Raw genomic sequence first — 19843 nt, 5'->3', positions numbered from 1 at the left:
TTTGCAGAGCTTTTTTGCTGCTTTTAACTCATTGTTTTGGTAACTTAGTATGTTAGGAAATTTTGATTCAATCTCATCAGTCTTATTAAAAATTAATATTATATATTAATATCCTGACCAACAGTCTACAACCCACAGATATTCAGTTTACTATCATAGAGGACCAAAGAAACCAGAAAATATTCACATTTAAGAAGCTAGAACTGGCAAATTTTAGTAATTTTCTGCAAATCACCTAATCATTGCAGCTTTAATTACAATTTCTTTTTTTAACTTTTGTTACAAGCATAATGTTACTGAAGGGGATGAGTCAATATCATCTGACATTTGACAGGAAACACAGCTACACATTCCCAGCCTGAAACTACCATTACATCTATGATAGTTATAAAGTTAAGTTTAAAATCTGAGACTATAGCCTAACAAATGTTAACCAGCATGGGAAAAAGAAGGCGTTGCTGCTGATGGGAGCTTGACAGACAGGTGAGTGGAAAGAAGTTGGATGAAATAGGAGACCTGGAAGCTCTGAGCCCACAGTGCTATTAATAGGGTGGTGTCCTGAATCTCACAGAGCAGTGAATCCCTGAATGTCCCTCAGAGAGATGAGTAAACAGAAACAAGTGAAAAGAAAAAGGAGGGAAAAGCAGCTCTTTAAGGTGTGAAGCTGTTTTGTCTTTTTGATCTCATATAAGCAACAACCAAGTGCAAAGAGCTCCTACGATAACGTGACTGAGACATGTTAGTAACACATGCAGTTACGTCACTATTACTTCCTCCTCTTGATGGCTTCAGTGAGTGTGCCCATTAAAGTGTCACATTACGTGCTGTTACTAAATAATTCAGGGCGAAGATAGGCTAGGCGCCAAGCTGGGTCACCACATAACATTAGGGATGACATCATGTACACAGTGTGTGTTTTTAAACAACCCCACACTTGACACAGCCACGCCCTCGCTCATGTTTTTAGCTCTTGATCAAAGACAAATAAATAGGAGAGTGAATATGTGTAAATATGTGTGTGCGGGAGTATTTTCGTGTGTTGGAATGTGTTTGTGTCGGGTGTAAAAGTGACACATCCAAGAGTCAGCAGCCATGAAAGTGACTCCGGCTTTGAGTCGGGTCCCACCTCTCAGAAAGTGACTCCAGCTTTCGTGACTAACTGGTGACACCTCCTGTTTTATCAGGGCTCAGCAGCAACTCAAGGATAACATTAAAAGACCATCGCTGGTGGTGGTGAGTTTTCAGTGACAGTTTTAGAGCTTAACTTGTGTGTTATTCTGATCACATGTGTCTGAAATACTAATTGTATTGGAGAGGAGCAGTGAGGTGTGTATTGAAAGAGAGTGTTAGACTCAGTCTGAGTCATTTTACAAAGATCAGTAGCTGCAGACGCTACTTTTCGGTACACTGCACAATTCAACATATGGACAATATGCATCCAAAAGAGACACAAACAGACGAAGGTGTCAAGGAATGGTGGTAGGCTGTAGCAAAAAGTAAAAATCAGACAGTAAAGTTCAATGTTTCTTAAAATAAGTTCAACTTAATAGATTGCTTTTTGTGCTGTGTGTACTTGAAGCAAAATTATAGAGAAGCCACATATGCAACAAAGTGAGAAATAGGAACTAAATATTAAGAGTAAATCCCCTTCCCACCCTCTGCACCCGTACTTTGAGCTTTTACCCTCAAGGAGGCGCTGTAGACAAGCAAGAGCCACCAAAAATGTGTACAGCAACTCTTTCTTAGGATGCTGAATGCCTAGCCTACCCTCAATTCCCCGAATTTCATGAAAATTGAACTGTTTTTTACTGTATTTTTGCATTTTAACTATTTTTTATGTATTTATGTAATTCAAATGATGCTGTTTGTTGATGCAGTGTGTTGTATTGTCAATTGTCCTTTTTAATGTTGTGTTTGACAAAACTAAGTGTGGACAATAAAGTTCTTTCCTTCCTTCCAATTAATCGGTGAGTTTGATCTGTTTCATGTTTTTTATAATTCTACTCTAACGATCTTACATGTATTTCAATCTAAACTTAACCAGAGGTGCATCAGAAACAAAGTTCCTGCAGCTTATTGGGAGTCAGTGCTTATCATATACATGTCATATAAGGGTTTTAATTTGGCTCACTACAGCACCCAGCTGCCAAACATTAAAAGGAATGTTTAATATAGTCTCTTGTAAATGTGACTGGTCAAATGCTCAATAACAGTGCAGCAGAGACTGATGAGAAACTATAAAGTGGGCCATGCTGTAGCCAGAGGGAGACTTTAACCATCAAGAGGTTTCAGGGTGTTTTCCATCCGATATCCTCAGCTGCAGGTGTTCTCCTTTTCTGTGCAGTATTTTTAAAACATGTCTTCCAGATGGTTTGGTTATGATCTTGGATTTCTAGATATGATCCAACATTCTGTGATCTGATCCTATACATAGAAAACTGTATCAAAGGCAAACTATATCAGCTAATTTCATCTTGTAGTGAGATGTGGAGCCACAAGATGGCACTGTAGCGCATGTTTTCAATGGGCACATGACATTATTCACATACAGTATTATTCATCATACTTAAGGAAAAAGGTAGAATCACACACATCAACTCAATAATTCCGAGTAAAGGCTCTCACCTGTTCAAACTGCTTGAGTGTGAGAATCTGAAGAGGGGGAGAGTTGTCTGTTTCATCATGACACAAATCTAAACAGGAGAAAAAGAAAAGAGAGGATGAAAAAAATCATACAAGCAGTTTATGTTTCATATGAGCTTAATTCTTTTTTTTTTTTTTTTTAAATGAGACATACCTGTCATGTGACCTGTGATCTTGGATGAAGTCTCCTCTTCCACAGCTCTGTTGATAGAAACAGAAGAAAAACACAATCAGCACACACCAACGGCCCACAAAAGAGAGAGTGAGAAACAAACAAGAACCTATGGAGGTGTGAATATCACACAGAATATGCAGATAACAGTGTTTCTTTGTAATCTTGTAAAATCAGAAAGCTCTTCTGCAAATTGAAAAGCCTCTAAAATCTTTTTCACCACAGCATGATCCCATTTGCACCTCTGTAGGGACTTGGGGGTCATCAGGGAGGTTTGAGGGAGTCCCAGCAGGGGAGAGAGAGAGAGAGAATGAGAGGAATTTCCTACCCCCAACTATGAGCAACCAAACAGGGGGTATTTAGATAACAGATGCAATAAAACTACAATAAAATACTGTCTAACACCGGCCCACTATTTCGCCTACTGCAACCACTACGCATGTACAGGGCTACATACTGCCCACCAGTGCTCCCCATTCCAGTCTCTGCATGGTAAATTCCTCTAACAGCTGCAGGGACAGAAAATGTAAAGACAGTTGCTGCATGCCAGGGGTTTAAAAGTTCACCAGGTGGGTAAATAGTCCACATTGCTGCAGTATTGTGGTAATAATCACATTTCACCAGTACTGTTTTCTTATCCACTGTGCAATATTAAGCAAGATGGTCCATTTATTATTACAGTTGCCTATGTGGGAGTGATTCTGTGATGCAATAACCTACAATACATATGACACACTGCATGGAGAGTTTGAATCGTGAGGGATTGATACTGTATCAGTAAATAGCCATACAAGTACTGTTAGTGTATTACTTTAAAAACTACGTGTAATGGGTGCCTTTAATTCGTGTCAGCACCTAAGTGTATGGAGGAATTCAATCCTACTCATCACTTCTAGGTCTGATAGGCTATATTAAGTGTCTCTAAGCGCAAAACTGCTCATTTTGGTCCTTTAAATCGACTATTTGCTACTGCATCGCAATTTATGTAGCCTACGTTTGTCCAAAGTAGGCCAAATGTAGCCATATGGAGCGCATCCTCGTTCAATATTCAAATCAGTGTTATAAAGGTATTTGGGGGAAAAAATCCAGAAATCCAGTGCAAAGGCAGTTTCAAAGTCACAATGTGTTACGCCAGTGGCCTCAATAGCTTCATCCACCGGACCATAATGCATGCAGATGGCTACTGTATGTGACACAGCCACGTATTGTGTGGAAGAAAAGGCCTTTATGCTCGCAGGATGGTCGGCTATTTTGTGACAAAGAGAATAACCTACACATGGCTGAAAATATCTGCACTGTAACCGAAAGACATGCCCTAATTATCCTCACGGTTAATACGGCCGGGGTCGTGTTTTGTTTTAATGCCCGGTGTGCGCTGCGGTGTCCCCTCACACACAAACACACACATATACATACACACACACACAATCCGCTAAATGCCGCCTCACCTCTCTGACTCTCCCCAGATTTGCTCTGGCGACGATGAGCTCCAATCCATATAGGCTTTTCCGTCAGTCAACGGGCATCCATGCCGGTAAGCTGCTGCCGTCAAATCACCCGTCCATTATTCATTTGCAGAGATATAACAACCGCACAGAAACATGTCAGTGCGCGGTCGACGCGCTGCTCATCGCTCAGCATTGAAGGGGGTGTGTATGTGTGTGTGTGTGTGAGGATGCCTGAAAAAAAAAAAAGAAAGAAAGCAGGGATGTTACAGAGTCCCCATCCCAGAGCAGAGCCCCTGCTGATCAACCAGCCCACCACCGGATGAGGTGAGAGGAAGATTGTGCTGTTTCAATTCCCCCCCAAAACAAGCAGCACAACCATGCAGGAAAAATATAGCCTATACTGCAGTTATCATATATGTTGGCATGTTCTTTACACACTGACTGGTTTCTAATGTTATTCATGTGATCCTTGATGGATTTCTCCCAGTTCTTTGTCAGCATTCTTAAAAATTTGCATAGTGGGGATGCATACTGTGTGAATACAGATTACCAGTGACTGAATTCCTCATTCAGTCACTGGTATATACACTCATCATTACTCATTATGAACAAATAATAAATAATAATACGCTCTAAACAGCAGTGGTGGAAGAAGTATTCAAATCAGTTCTGTGTGTAAAATCTACTTTAGTAAAAACTTTTATCAGAAAAATGAGCTTAAAGTATCAACGGTGAAAGTGCTCATTATGCAGCAGAGTGACCAATGTCAGAGTTAATTAGCCTAATATTAATTCATGTATTGTTTTTTATTATTGGTGCATGAAGGTGAGGGAAGTATTTTCATCTTGTAGCTGATGGAAGTGACGCTACCGTAAGTTTAGTAGTTTAGTTTTTGGGCAGCAAAGTAAAGTAAAAATACCACAACAAACGTACTCATTTACATTTCATTACTCCTAAACTGAAACAGATGATATCCAGATCAGAGCATTAATATTTGTTTAATGTAGCTGAAAACAGAAAACACATGTAAGGTTGCAGCTCATTTTAAAAATCATTACCTAATCACAGTCCCTGTAGTTTCTAATTTTAACATTAACATATTGCAGGATGCATGGAAAACACTTTCTGTCTTCCTTTACAATGAATATTTCCAAAATAAATGTACCACAGCCATGTTTTCAGGGGAGTGTTTCCAGTTCTTACTGAGACAGAACATCAAACAAACCCCTCTCATACAGGCCTTAAAGCAGCTCTGGTCTTTATTCAACCATATGATTTTGTCTGATTACCTGGATTTTTATGGACCTGTGAAAAAGTTACATATAGAAACTGTAAAGTTCAGTGATATGCTGCTCAGCTGTTATTAGCATCGAGTTTCAGAGGCTACTGATTACTTCATTTACAGATAGTGCTGCAGACTTGAGGGTCCTGCTCTGAAAGAGTAGGGGGGATTAAGAGGGACAAAGTTAATAAGATTATGTCATTGTTTGCTTTAGAAGTCAGTAACAGCAAGAGGATGTGAAGAGGGATACAGCCATTAGCATAATAATAATCATAATATCCTTATTTATATAGCACTTATAGAAACAAAGTTACAAAGCGCTTCACATAGAAACACATAAAAACACAGCAATAAGAGGAGCGGAGCAGGTCTGATTTAAGTTGAACTGGTGGAAACACACATGAGCCTGAAGGATGAACAATTCTCAGCTACTGATGAAGGCATGAAAAGATCAGAGCTAAGAAGTTTCATCTCTTTATTGAAAGTCTGTCTGAAATTGTATCTGTGCTTCTTTTACAGTCAGGTGTCGTACTTCATGGCTCCCACTGGTGCCACAGTTAGTCACAGTGATGCTTGATAGATGGAGTGTGAACTGCTGTGCAAACTGAACCAGCCCTTTAGTGTAGGTTGAGCCTGTCTAAGAATCAGGATTACAAATTTTTTATGGTTATAAAAGGTTCTTGTTCACACTTAAGTGTAAAAAAATGTCTTCATGAGTTGAAAATTCAGCCCAGACAGTTGGAGCTGAAAGTATTCTGTCCATCCAACAATCAAACTGTTACCTTTCGCTGTGTAATTAAAGAGTCAAACAGCTTGTTTTCAGTAGAATCTCCTTCATTTTTTTCAGTTCTTATCCAAATATCCGTTATTTGATTTACATGAGGATGCAACTGAATGCAATATGATCAAAACTGAATAAACTATTCAGATATGACCAAATAATGCAGTCAAAACAGATATGAATGGCATCAGAATCAGAACAGTCCTATTTCTTCTATATGACCTCTGACAGAAAACCACTTTAATTTTATAATTTACTCACTAGTCTTTAATTCCAACAGCATGTATAGCATGGTGCTTGTAAAGCTTATATTTAATTGGTTCCTCTATAACAAATCATATTTTCAAATCATGGTTATTCTACTCTTTTCTGTGCGATAGAAAGTTAAACTGCTGGTGTAATATCACGCTGTATTTCTCCTCATAGGTTATATGTTCATATAAGTTCACATATAACCCATGAATCAGTCTCAGACACATTAGTGCTGATATAGTTAGTTGTAATAAATAATCTAACTACCTGACTCCTGACTGCATGAAGCTTTTTTCAAGGAAAATGAAAAACAAACATACAACAGTTTTTTTACTACTTCAATATGTTTCCACTTCTCTTTATTACAAAAAGCTTCTCTGCAACTTAATTTGTAATGAGCAGGCACAGCAGTAGCATCTCCTTTTGATACAAATGACTTTCAACTAACAGATGTGCTACAAAGGACTCATGAATAAAATCATTTTCTAAAATAAAAAATAAAACAATCTTAAGCTATTTAAGCTTTTTTTTAAAAAAAAAAAAAAATCAAAGATGTCTTAAGGCATGTTCAGAGTCCTTTTTTGACCAACAAACTTGTACTTGAATTTTTGTGTGTAATGTGTATTGCTGCAAATCTGCTGCACTAACCTCAACAGACACTAGATGTCCTCATAAGACCACTAAAGCATTTAGTCCCTACATCGCGAGAGCTGCCCCCATGCCTAGAATATTATAACACATATTCAACCTCACACAGTACTGATTCATTAGTTATTCTCTTCACCCTCTCAGTCATATCAGTATTCATACAACCACAATCAGATACAGAAGATCTGCATCAACAAGTCTCTAATTTAATCTTCTCTTTTTCTCGGTGTCTACACATTTAAGTCCTCTTCCCAAAGACCACACGAGGTCCCGACCTGCTTCCCCGCGGTTCTGTAGAGATGATCCAGATAGCAGGGGCTTTCATGAAATCCTTGTCTGCCATCTTGTTCTCCTCGGCCCGAGCCATGGCCTCCAGTTCAGGGGAGGTTTCTGGGCACCAGTCTGCCACGAACTTATCCTTCGCCTCACAATAGTTCACCACCACCTCCTCAGGCTGCTCTCCAAACAGCCAGTCTGGAAAACATAAAGAGAGGGAAAACAGTAGATGGGATGCAAGACAAAACTCTGTAGACTATATTATAATTGTTCATAGTAAAAACAGGCACTTTCAGTATCTTCTGGTTTAACTTACCAGCACAGTCATGGATGAGGTCTTTGATTAGGTGGCCAATGATGGCATAAAGAACACCCAGCAGAATGAAGACGGCCATTAGCAGGTAGAGCATATAGGTAGGCAGGTGGACAGCATCCCGAGAGGGGGGTATATAGCTTTCAAACAACACCGTCCCATCTTCCTCTCTGTAGCGAATGCGTAAACTGTCCACCGGCTCGTCCATGACTGTCTGGCAATCTTTAAAACTCTATTGTCAGCCAGGGAATCCACTTAAGGTCTCAGTGTCATCGCTGTATCAATAGATGGCAGCACAAAAGTCTCCTCACGATGCAAGTTACGAGAAGATCAGTAGGAAATATTCTCCAACATTAATCACAGACTGTACCACAAAAAAAGCATTACACTTTCAACAAAGCTGCTCAAAGTCTCGCAACTAGAACATGAAAAACAACTGTACATACTGTATGGAAGCAGATGACAATCCTCCAATTCACACTCCTCTGGCTAAACACTACTGCAGGCAAGGGAAACTACTCTAAGCTTAAATTAAAATTAGAAGTTTATCCCTCTCACTGATGAATTTTTCATTTTGTTTCCAAGCGCAAAGCCTATCTGTCTGCCTGTGGAGCTGTGCAGGTGGAAACTAGATTAGCTGCAGCAGCTTGAAGTACTCAAGGTCAGAGGAATGACCCTGTGAAGACGGTTTCCCAATCAGGGAGCGTATTTACCTGCTGCATTTATCTATCTATCTATCTATCTATCTATCTATCTATCTATCTATCTATCTATCTATCTATCTATCTATCTATCTATCTATCTATCTATCTATCTATTTCTCTATCTATCTATTTATCTATCTATCTGTATCTGTTGTCTTTCTGCTTACATCACTATCAAACAGTATTTAATATGGCTGATGTACAGTAATCCTTGGCATTTACAAACAAGGTCACTGCTCCTGACACAAGCAGGTATTAGAGAAAGGTAAGATGGATTAATGAAGGCAGACAAGACACAACAACACTCTTGTATTATTCAGTTGTTTACTGGAGAGAAGCTTAGTCCAACACCAGCACAGGAAAACTGACGTACAGCAACATGTGATGATGTAACTTTACAATGATGGTACATGAGGAAAATGCACTGAAATGGCATTTTAAACAAAATGTTTTTGATATTTTGATGGAAGGATTTGACAATTCTTTTAATCTGAACATGTTTTAAAGTTGTTTTAAAACAATTTTTACATTCAAATGTCAGTTAAAAAATACATTTTTTACTATTCACATTAACATTTCACTTATAATTACTGTGACAATGCCAGTGTCATTTTTACTGATACACTGTGATGTTTATGGATGAGATAACATCTTTGAGGTTGACTTGATAATTGTTGGAACGGGAAATAATATATTACCATAGTACAATGTATGTTGAATGACTGACAATATGGAACATGCTTACACTAAATGTTTAGTAGGTAATGAAGACAGTCTAGTAAAATCAGTACAAACTATATGCATTGACCGGTATTTGAAGTGTTTTTATATAAAACAAAAATGCCACAGTTAAAGCATCACTATAGCAAAAAGACAACATTTATCACTGCAGTGAAATGAGAGAAAAAATTGATCTGAACTACAAGCGTGACAAGATTGACATCAACTCAGAGAACTTTTGATGTTGTGAAAACTCAAAGGGAAGTGACATAAGGGGTGGCAGGGCAGGCGAAGGTCACACTATGAGTAGATATCCTTTTTTCTCCGGAGTAGGAAGAGATGGCGCTTCTCAGCGGAGGAGGGGTGGATGGACGACGGCAGCCTCCGTCTCCCGGGTGGAAGCCGGGCAGCAGCCCGTCCTTCTCCTTCTCCATCCTCAGCCTGTCGCTCACCATCACTCTGCTGGAAACGCTCAGTCGCCGCTCTTCCTCTATTTCTGCTCTCCCCTCCTCAGAATCATCCTCCATCGGTTTGGGGCCAAGAATCCAGTCTGTGAGGAGAAACAGGAAAAAAGACATGAGAAAGAATGAAATAAAATGCATCTCTGTATCTTGTCTGTGTTTTAAAGGGGCACTCCACTGATTTAACACTCAGTCTGTAAAAAAGTGATATAATTTCTTCTGAAGCTGTAGGGTTGAACTTTAGTTTGGAAAGTTTGAAAAAATAACCCTGAGGTTTGGAGACCAGAAATTCCAGGATCTGCGTTATAAACTGGGGCTTGGTGTTTGAAGGACGTGGGCAGGGGAAGTCTAATGAAAGATGCCATTGAGTTGCATTATAAGAAAAGTTTTTGGAGCTTGACTTATACTGGTGACTTTTTTTAAAACTTTGTGGAAGTGCAATACTAAATTGTTGGAGTACCCCTTTAAGATGTCATTCACTCAAAATTCCTCAGTTGTTGGCATTCACCTTGATGGTATAACAAGAACACTGTTGGGAAGGTTGACCTCTGCACAGAAACCACAGGATAAATGTGAAGGAAACTGTCATCAAGCAACAAAGTCACCCCAAAGGGGAAAACAAGGGATGTCAAAACGCTGATGCAGCTTTGGCCAGAGAATTCAGGGAGGAAAAAAAAGGCTCAGAGACACAACAAACACGTACGCAAGAGTGGAGAGAGTGACGGGAAGGAGAAGACTTTAGCTCAGGATGTGTCTGCCAGGGGGTTACCTGCGAAGTCATGCATCAAATCTTTAATCAGGTGTCCCACTATGGCGTAAGTGGCCACTATAACCAACACCACCCCGACTAGGACATAGACTACATTGCGCGGCAGAGTTATAGCATCTCTGGCTGGGGGGATGTAGTCCACGAAATAGGCCTCCTCCTCCTTCTTTCTGGAGAGCTGGAGGAGCTGCCGGTGCTCAAACACCAGCTGCGTGAGGTTCCAGAGCAGAGCTCCTCCTGAGGCGTTCGGGGACACAACTGGTTGTTGGTTCATGGCTCAGGTGCTTTAGTAGAGTTGGTTTTAACTTCTTTACAGTTCAAAGAATGTGGTAAAGCTTTGGGGCTGTTTCTCTGTTGTTGACAGATTTATTGTCTTGTCGCAGATCCAAACTTCATAGTACTGTGAACACTTTGGAAATGGGTAACAGAGGTGTATCAGAGAGGAGAAGGGAGAGTAACTGAATGTTAAAAGTTTTGAACATGTTTTCTTTTCTTATGAATGGCAGGATTGATTGACAGATGGAAATGTCAAGATGGTTCAAAAATGAGAACACGGCCTCTAAGGAGTGACAGTTCTCCGTCACCAACTAGTGCTACAAAAATGTAGTTCATCAGACAAAGAAGATCTGATGCCATAAGTGTGCCAACTCTGCTAATCTTTTGTCTAGACTTAAATCCCAGCGTTCCTCCTTCTAGTCTTCTGCAAAAGGTCCTTGGTCAAATTTCCCGGGGGGCGAGGAGTGTGAGATGGAGGAGAGGTGAATATAGGACAGACAGAGTTAATAGGATTGAGTCTGTCACAGAGCAATATCAGCTTTCCATCTGTAGGGATTAGAGATATGAGCGAGGAGAGGTGGACAGTAATACGCCAAAGAGGCTTATAGTCCCCCATGACCACGTTGCATATATATATAAAATACATATATCACAGTAAACCCAGTTTCTCTTGGGTTTAAACTGGCATCACTTAATGGATATCACCCGCTGTAAATTAATCTTAAGTACAGCATAAGTCTACTTCTTATATTCTATAAATGTCCTGTCACATAATTCACTATATTTTCACAGCTCCTTTCTTGCTTCATAACAGAGAAGAAGGTGATGGTGATTTCAGAAAGAGTTTTGTGACCAGTTAATATTCCCGCAAGTATGAAAACTGTACATCATCAAATGTTACTTCTGAAAGACTTTGAAACAGATCGACTCCCGTTTTAATATAAAAGATGAGAAAAAGTAAGATGAAAAAGGAAAAAATGAGGGTGAAACAAGGATGTTTAGAGGTGTCACAGAAAAGTTTTAGACTTCTTACCTTGCAATCAAGATTTGATAGTCTGCTCAGATGTTTTCTATGAATGAATGGACTTCCAAATTAGTGTGTGTTGTACACAAACCGTTCTGAAAATAAACACAAACACAGTAGAAGGTTAAGGTCATGCAAACAAAAGGTTTAACATAGTCGCTGCTCTACCACAGCAAACAGAAACGTACCATCATTGCTTTTCTCTACAAGTGGACAGAAAACAAAGCTATGATGAAGGGAGCCAAAAAAATACAATGTTCTCAACGGAGCATCAGGATGTCAGTCTCCTCTCTACGCTTCGGTCTCACTGTCTTTTGGCGCCACTTTCAATTGGGAAAACCGAGCAGCAAGAAACCGCCATTCCATGATGGTGACGGCAACATTCGCAAAGAGAATGAACCAAGAGACTGGATGCAGACCCCAGTAGAAGACGTGTGTCATGTTGCGTGGAGGTTAAAAAAGGAGAGGTGTAAAAAAAGAAAACAAAAATAGAAGATGATGATAAAGTTAGATAAAAATTAAGCCTTAAGGTAAAGTGGAAACAGGAGACGAAACAGACGAAGAGATGTGATGAGAAAAGCAGTGTGAGGTCTCAGACTGTGTCTCAGGATGAGGCTGTCAGGAGAGTAAGGCTGTCTGTGTCAGTATCAAGGTGTTCTTTTGTAATCCTTGACAGGATTTGGTTGACACATGCCACTGTCACCAGCAACACCTTTTAACTGAGTCAGCAGACTGCAAAACAGAAGATGGAGCATCACCTGAAGTACCTGTTGACACTCGAGTGTGGTGCAGTTTGAGTTGCTGGCTCACACTGCGTAAGCCACAAATGACACAACTCCTACATAATAAATGATGCAATTCAAAGCATTTTCTTGTGCTGAAGTGGTGAATAAATGTGAGACATTACCTGTAAGAATGATTCTTCTCTACGTCACTTTGCAGGATCCTCTCAGTTCAGTAAAAAATGTACAAAAAGGGTTTTCCAAAAAATCTCAAGGTGAAACAGAAAGCAGCAGGTCAATTTGCAAAAATCAGACTCAAAAGAAAGCACTACAAGCTGAACTTGCTGACTACTCCTAAGTAAACACAACAGCCAGTCATTCAGTCAGGTCCATATTGACTGTGACTCCCTCAGGCTGGGGTGACCACCTTCTTGGGTTTGTCTTCTGGCTCCGACAGCCACTTGAAGTACACATCGCCCAGGAGGAAGGTCCAGTAGATGACAGTTAGAGAGGTGTTCACGGTCACAATGCCGATTATCAAAGGGTGCAGCATGGTGGCAGACTGGGTGGACTCTTTTTGAAATCTGTGTCACCTCAAAAACGCCTGTCTGCTGTGTGGGTGAAGGGCTGTCCTTGTACGTCTGTTTGAATCTCTCTCTTCATAGACTCCCCACCCCTCTCTACTCTCTCTTTCCACTGGTCACTAAGTTTCTGTGGCAACAGCAGCATAATCCTCTTCAGCCGCTTTGTTACAGAAGATAAAGTTGCATTAGATGTAGGCCTGCTTTACAAATGTTGTTCATCCATAAGATGTTGTGCAATACGCATATCCATATGTGGGGGGGAAACAGTGATATCAGACTGTATTTTATGAAGAAACTATACAAGAATCCTAAAAATGTTGAATAAACAGTGAGGATTCTCTTTGAACCCTGATTGAGAAAAAAAAACATAATCTTTGTTCTGAACTTTATGTTCTCTGTCAGATATAATCCAGAATCTAATCAAGACTTGAGACACCAGACAGGAGGAATTCTTAATCTTATACCAAACAGGACAGATGGCTCCTTAACGAACCCCAGGGGCCACAGGAGCCTAAAACAAAATGCAGTATGACTTAGATTTTTTTTACTGCTGTCAATTCAGACAGACCCCATGTACACAGAATACATAAATTGTATGATATTAGAAAGCAAAATCAAAAAAAGTGCAGTTTTGTGTCTGGAAAAGGCTCATCAGGGGGAAACTAGTGACATGGGACAGCTGCCTCCACCAGGTGGCAGTCTGCACAAACATACATACATACATTGAATAGTGAACAGCCATAGATGAATGATTTGAATGGTTTCTCAGCAGTAACAGTTCAGAGAATTTAAAGGTAATCAATTGCAGCCGAAAAATAACACACCTAAGATACTTAATCCATTGGCAACATTTTACGCATAACGCACGATTCAGAGGCCTTTAACTAAACTTTAAAAGTCTTTCTGCCTTTAAGTTTGGACTCATTAGACATGGCTGCTGGGTTGAACTTTGAGACCTACTAGATAGTAGTCGTTTTGGAGCAGCTGCACCTTATTTCATCACAGGTCAAAATACAACAGGACACTCCTTTCAGTCATCGGTGAGGCGGCAGTGGAGAGGACACTGGCCTCGAACATGCTTTGTTTCATTTCTGAGCGACTTTAACCGGGAATATTTCTATCTGGACTTTTTTTTTTCCAAAAGAGGTCAAACAAGTTGTGAAGAATGAGGCCGCCGGTTGAGGTCTGCGTGTTTCTCCTTTCTCTTCTCGCTCCTGCAGTTTTGTATGCCATGAACAACATCCCTGCACTCCAGGAGTAAGTGTGTGTGTGTGTGTGTGTGTGTGTGTGTGTGTGTGTGTGTGTGTGTGTGTGTGTGTGTGTGTGCGTGCGTGCGTGCGTGCGTGCGTGCGTGCGTGTGCGAGCGCGTGATAATTTCACTCTCATCTTGGCCTGCTGTATGGAGGTATTGCACAGTAAAGCCGCTGATATTAATAGGCTTATGAAGCGGCCCACAGCCTGAAGGAAAGAAGGTTTAGCGAGGGCGTGTTTATCCTGAGGTAACCTCATTCAAAGCCTACACACAAAACAAGATTTACACAAGCCTTAGTAAACTGTAAGTGAATCTGGGGGAAATGTTCTCCTAAAAGTAAATGTCTTAAATAAATTAATAATCTTGAGTGCAAGGCTTTTTAAAATTTAAATATAACACCCAAAATTCACCAGTGTTCCTCTCTGGTTCAGGATCAAGCCAATTACAGTAAACAGAGCTGCGCTTTTGATGATTTAACCCATTTATTTTTAACTTCATAACATCATGAATAAGTCATGAAGCCTGGATGATACTTGACCACTGTCCTATCTTACTCCAAATCAAAACTGAGCCTGTGCATTTTCACCAAAGAAACAACTCAAACTAACTTGAAAGTATTTGAATTTTATGTCTAAATAACCTTGATAAGAAATGATGAGGGGAGCTATGGTCCTTTATAGTCCAAAGACAGAGTGTTGGGATCATTTCTCTGAAAGGATAATGAAAGAAGTGGCCGGTTGTAGTTATCAAATTAACTAATCGATTAGTCGTTTGGTCTATAGAATGGCAGAAAACAGTGAAACATGTCGATCACTGTTTCCCAAAGCCCAAGGTGACGTCCTCAAATGTCTTCTTTTGTCCCGACCAACATTCCCCAACACAAAGATATTCAGTTTATTGTCATAGACAACTAAAGAAACTAGAAAATATTCACATTTAAGAAGCTGGAACAAAAGAATTTATAAATTTTTTCTTCAAAAATTACCCAAAATGAATCAATTATCAAAAGAGCTGGTGTCTAATTTTCTGGTGATCAACTAATTGATTGATCGACTAATCGTTGCAGCTCTGGATGAAAGTATAAATGTAAAGAAGATTGTAGAGAAGCTGAAATACTTGCACAGATACATCAGCTTCTCACTATCCACGTCAATCATGCTTTTCCTCAGACCTCTGCCCATCCTGGGAATGGGAATGGCTGTGCTGGGATCTGTTCTTCTCCTCCTCCTCCTCACTGTGCAGCACAAAGTGAAAGTGGACCCTTTATTCTATGGTAGGACCATACAGACACACTTTGACATCTATCGGTGATGTGAAGAGCAGCAGCAGAGTTGTTTTTCATTGTGCTTCTATGTGTTTGTCCAGTGTTTGCAGAGTTTTCCTTCACCTGCATGGTGGGCCTGACGAATGCTTTGGAGCAGGATGGGTTCATCTCTGGCTTCATGGGCTTCTACTTGAAGAAGGTGAGATGAGCTTAACATGAGCAAAAGCAAGGAATGCTTTAGTTTCAGATGTTTAAATGTCAAAAATCACTAAATTCACTGTATGATGCTGTCTCTTCAGGGTGAGCCTCACCTGAGTACTGCCTATGCTGTGATGATGTCTTACTGGGAAGGTGTCGTCCACTTTGTCCTCTTCCTCACTATGATCCATCGCATGTTCAAAGGGTGAGCTGTGGGCATCACCACCATCACCACTACCTGTCTGCTGTGTGTTCAGTGAGACCTCTAATGAAACCTGTTGATTTTCTGTCCACGCAGGAAGTCCTATCGCAGCCTGGCGCTGCTGTGGGCGGGGTCCTCCATCGCCCATCAAATTGTTCACATCCCGGGAGTGGTCATCGGTTAGAGCTTCCCACATGAACTTTCAAGTTTGTCAGATCATCAGTGTTGTTTTAAGGCTGTTTCTATTGATCATGTTCTTATTTTTCCAGGTAAATATGGGTCTAACATTCGACCAGCCTTTTGGAGGAACACACCTTTCTTTTTGGTGCCTTTCTGGGCAGCGTCTGTACTGTTAAGCAGACCCAGAGAGATGCCAGTCTTCACAGCAGACAAGGTACATCTCAGCAGGCAAGATGTGTGTAATAAATATTCATGCAGCAGCTCCTTTTTTGTTAGTGGTCCCTGAAAAGAGTTCTCAACAAATTCAGCATTGCACTCCTATAACATTGTCAGACTCTCAGTGGACAGTTTAAAAATTGATGCAGCAGAACCAGAGATATTTTCTTCTTTATTCCACTTGTCAAAACCTGGCACATTTAATACCCACGATACAACTGGTTTGAGATTCGGGTGTGCTGTGCTAATGGAGACACAGAGGGCTGGTAACTTTGCTTCTTTCTGATTACCTTGTGAGGCAGCTGGATTCGCAAGATCACAACATTGCGACATCATGACATCACGTGAGAATCCATCTTGTCAGGCTTCAAGTTATGCATTTGTGCAATCACTGTCCTATGAGGGTTCTCGTATGATATTGTGATCTTGCGATCTCTGCAATCTCGCAATCTTGCGAATCCAGCTGCCTCGCAAGGTAAGATGGTGATAGACAGAAGGTTCACCCAATCACCTGCCAAGTATTTTTTGAAAGTGCCCACCCTTTTCCAAACAGTTGGTAAGGACGACGTCTCAGACGGTTCTGTGTAACAAACCATCTGGTGCATCAGGTCTTTCTAACCCTACACCCCCAGATTCCTTTTCATTTTCAAACTTGATGTCTTCAGATCCTAACAGATGCTGACTCAGGTGACCTCATTTGAGGCAAAAGTGCCTCATATTTACAGTCAAAATACAGTATGAAACCATACAGTAAGTAAAAAGCAAAGATAAGAGAACAGAACAAAAACCCCTAAATTGTGTTTTTATTTCCTACATTCCTAAATAACAACTTTTAATGAAAATAACTATAAATTAAATCACAAATTAAACTAAACATTGACCTTAATTAGAAAAAAAAAACATTAATTGCTGCAGTTCACTGAACTGTTTTGTCAATACCAATGGTGGTATATTGGCCCTATCAATATATTGTCTTTAACTGAGGCGTTAAAGTAATTTAAAGAAATGGTGCCTACATTAACTGAGAATGCATCTGTGTTGTCTAGATTGCAGTGGAGCAGAAGAAGAGTCTGCTGTCTCGACCTCTTGACCTGCTTCTCTCACTTCTGTTACTGGGAGCAATGGCCTTTTCTGTTTTCAGAGGCTTTGTGAGTAAAAATGAAACCTCCAATTTTACATTTTTTATTTGTCCAAAATGACTGTTTCTTAATGAACAGGCTAAAGATATGATGTTGCATGTATGGAAACTATAACTCTCCTGCTGTTCTGCCTCAGGTGGTACTGGACTGTCCTCTGGACGTCTGTTTCACCTACATCTATCAGTATGAGCCCTACCTCAAAGATCCAGTCGGCTTCCCGCGAGTTACGGTGAGTCTGCAGAAAAAACGTATCAATACATGGAGTTAAAGCTAATGTATAATCTTTGTTTGTTCAAACGATAACTGATCAGTCCTCCTTTTTTGTGCACAATTTTTGTAGATGCTGGTGTATTTCTTCTACGCTCTGCCCCTGCTGACTGTCTTCATCTACGGTCTGAAAACACCTGGCTGCAGCTGGATGCTGGACTGGACCCTCTTCTTTGCCGGAGCCATGGCCCAGGTAACTGTGGTTATTATTTTTGGATATGTTTTTGGATATCAAAAGCAAGTCCTCATGTTTACCTCCTCCTCCTCCTCCTCTGCTGTTCTCTACAGACCCAGTGGTGCCATATCGGAGCGTCTCTGCACTCCCGCACTCCCTTCACGTACCGAGTCCCAGCAGACAAATGGTGGCCTGTTATTTCCCTCAATGTGCTGCTTGCTGCTGCGCCTTCTCTGCTGGCCCTGCGCTGCCACACTAACCCTGCTTATTTTATGAAACCTGTTCCCAAGGGACAGACCAACAACGAGAAGAAGAAAAACTAGACCACACACACCAGAGGAATACTTCATACTGTGACAAGGCTAATGTCGTCTGGAGACTCTGCTCACATTAAACAGACATTTTTTTTCAACCCAAAACCCAGAGGAAATCTAAGATGTTGCTCTCTGTGTTAACCGGTCAAAATCAGTCACCTTGTGCAGCACTTCCTGCATGGACTATTGGACCCTGATAAGAAGGCTGTTGATGGAGGTGAGGACTGTAATCAGCTCGAACAGCTTTCCGGTGACTCATACAGACACCCAATCGGTATCTTCACAAATTAAGACTATTAACCTGGATCATAACCAGCAATACACTGCTGGAGAGTAACAGCATTATCAGTCATTATTACACATTTAATCTCTCTGTGGGAACGTTTTGCAGACATCTCCGGCTTCATGTCTATTTTTCACTGATCGTTAAAACGACAGGGTCAGTGGAAACTATCACAGCTTTCATCCTTTAAAAACTGTGACTATAAGAAGTGTTCACAGGATTCACTGAGAGCTTGAAATGCTGAATAACTTCAAAGCTTGTGATAAGGGAGATAAAGGCAGGTGTTACTCAAGTGGAGAATATGATGAAGGAAAAAGTCCATTTGGTGAAAGATATCAACTTACATTGTGTAATGTCTACATGTTGTGACAAGGGCTGCAACTAATGAATTCTTTCAATTTTAATGTCTTCAGATTGTTTGTTTTGTCCAACCAACAGTCCAAAACTCAAAGTGATTCAATTTACAATGATATAAAACGGAGGAAAGAAGGAAATATTCACAATGGAGAAGGTGAAACTGAAGAATATATGTTTTTGCTTGACGAATGACTTAACGATTAATTGATTAGAGAAATATTTCTGTAGCTCTAGTTGTGACTGCTCTCAGGGAGGTTTTTATGTTCCACATTTATTTTGTACAATAAAAACAAATGGAGCACTGAAAGAATGGGATACAGTGTTTGATTAAATTACATTTGCATGAATCACATCCTTTAATTCCATCCATTAGTTTTAAGTATAGCTGATCTCTGAGGTCGTTTCTGTCTGTACAACTGTAACAAACCATAAGTTGATCATAAATCTGATTCTACATTTACTCACAAACTGAACAGTTTACTGGTTTAACAGGAGCTTCTCTACTGATGTCAGTTTGTCTCCGACTGGTGATGTCATTGTGACCTATGTGCAGTGGACTGCTGGCCTACTTAACTCTGCTGTGGTTGTCAAACTGATAAGAGGTGAACCCTGGATTTAGGTGAGCTGTCACATGCAACAGCTGCACATATGATCACATGACACGTTGTCACTCACGGTGTGTGTGGTGGTGAACAACCGGGAGTGCAGAACTCCACAGCTCATGGTGTTTTGGATACAAAAAAGTCTTTTTCACATTTCTGTATGTATTCAGTGACACAGAGGACATGTACCTAATATTTTTAATGGGAATTGTTTGACCTGATGTTCACATTTTATCATTTAAAGATACACATAGTGGGTTTTTTTTTTTTTAAATGGAGATGCTGATATTCTTTAGATGTGGTGTCCTAAAATTTGACTACT

The 19843-nt window shown here is 40.3% G+C and overlaps 2 protein-coding genes and 2 long non-coding RNA genes across 4 annotated transcripts; 1 reads left to right on the top strand and 3 right to left on the bottom strand.

Annotated features, from left to right (window-relative positions):
- Positions 1-2625: 2625 nt before the first annotated feature.
- On the bottom strand, positions 2626-4512 carry LOC122993150. Its single transcript, XR_006406347.1, has 3 exons — positions 4264-4512; positions 2798-2844; positions 2626-2693 (listed from the first exon to the last, which is right to left on the bottom strand). It is a non-coding gene; the product is annotated as an uncharacterized LOC122993150 (long non-coding RNA).
- A 1203-nt stretch (positions 4513-5715) lies between these two features.
- LOC122994152 lies at positions 5716-8544 on the bottom strand. Its single transcript, XM_044368688.1, has 2 exons — positions 7819-8544; positions 5716-7700 (listed from the first exon to the last, which is right to left on the bottom strand). The coding sequence occupies exons 1-2, from the start codon at positions 8021-8023 to the stop codon at positions 7465-7467; spliced, it is 441 nt and encodes a 146-aa protein (XP_044224623.1). The 5' UTR covers positions 8024-8544; the 3' UTR covers positions 5716-7464.
- A 282-nt stretch (positions 8545-8826) lies between these two features.
- On the bottom strand, positions 8827-14106 carry LOC122994435. Its single transcript, XR_006406601.1, has 4 exons — positions 14033-14106; positions 12674-13232; positions 11776-11861; positions 8827-9789 (listed from the first exon to the last, which is right to left on the bottom strand). It is a non-coding gene; the product is annotated as an uncharacterized LOC122994435 (long non-coding RNA).
- Positions 13786-19226, top strand: tm6sf2a (transmembrane 6 superfamily member 2a). The gene is made up of 11 exons (XM_044369118.1): positions 13786-13866; positions 14217-14329; positions 15494-15597; positions 15690-15787; positions 15888-15991; positions 16085-16167; positions 16258-16382; positions 17431-17532; positions 17660-17752; positions 17864-17983; positions 18079-19226. The coding sequence occupies exons 2-11, from the start codon at positions 14238-14240 to the stop codon at positions 18286-18288; spliced, it is 1131 nt and encodes a 376-aa protein (XP_044225053.1). The 5' UTR covers positions 13786-13866; positions 14217-14237; the 3' UTR covers positions 18289-19226.
- Positions 19227-19843: the final 617 nt, after the last annotated feature.

Source organism: Thunnus albacares, chromosome 12 (genome assembly GCF_914725855.1).
Source record: "Thunnus albacares chromosome 12, fThuAlb1.1, whole genome shotgun sequence".
In the NCBI taxonomy this organism is placed as follows: Eukaryota; Metazoa; Chordata; class Actinopteri; order Scombriformes; family Scombridae; genus Thunnus; species Thunnus albacares.
This window is presented reverse-complemented; position numbering and strand designations above follow the sequence as displayed.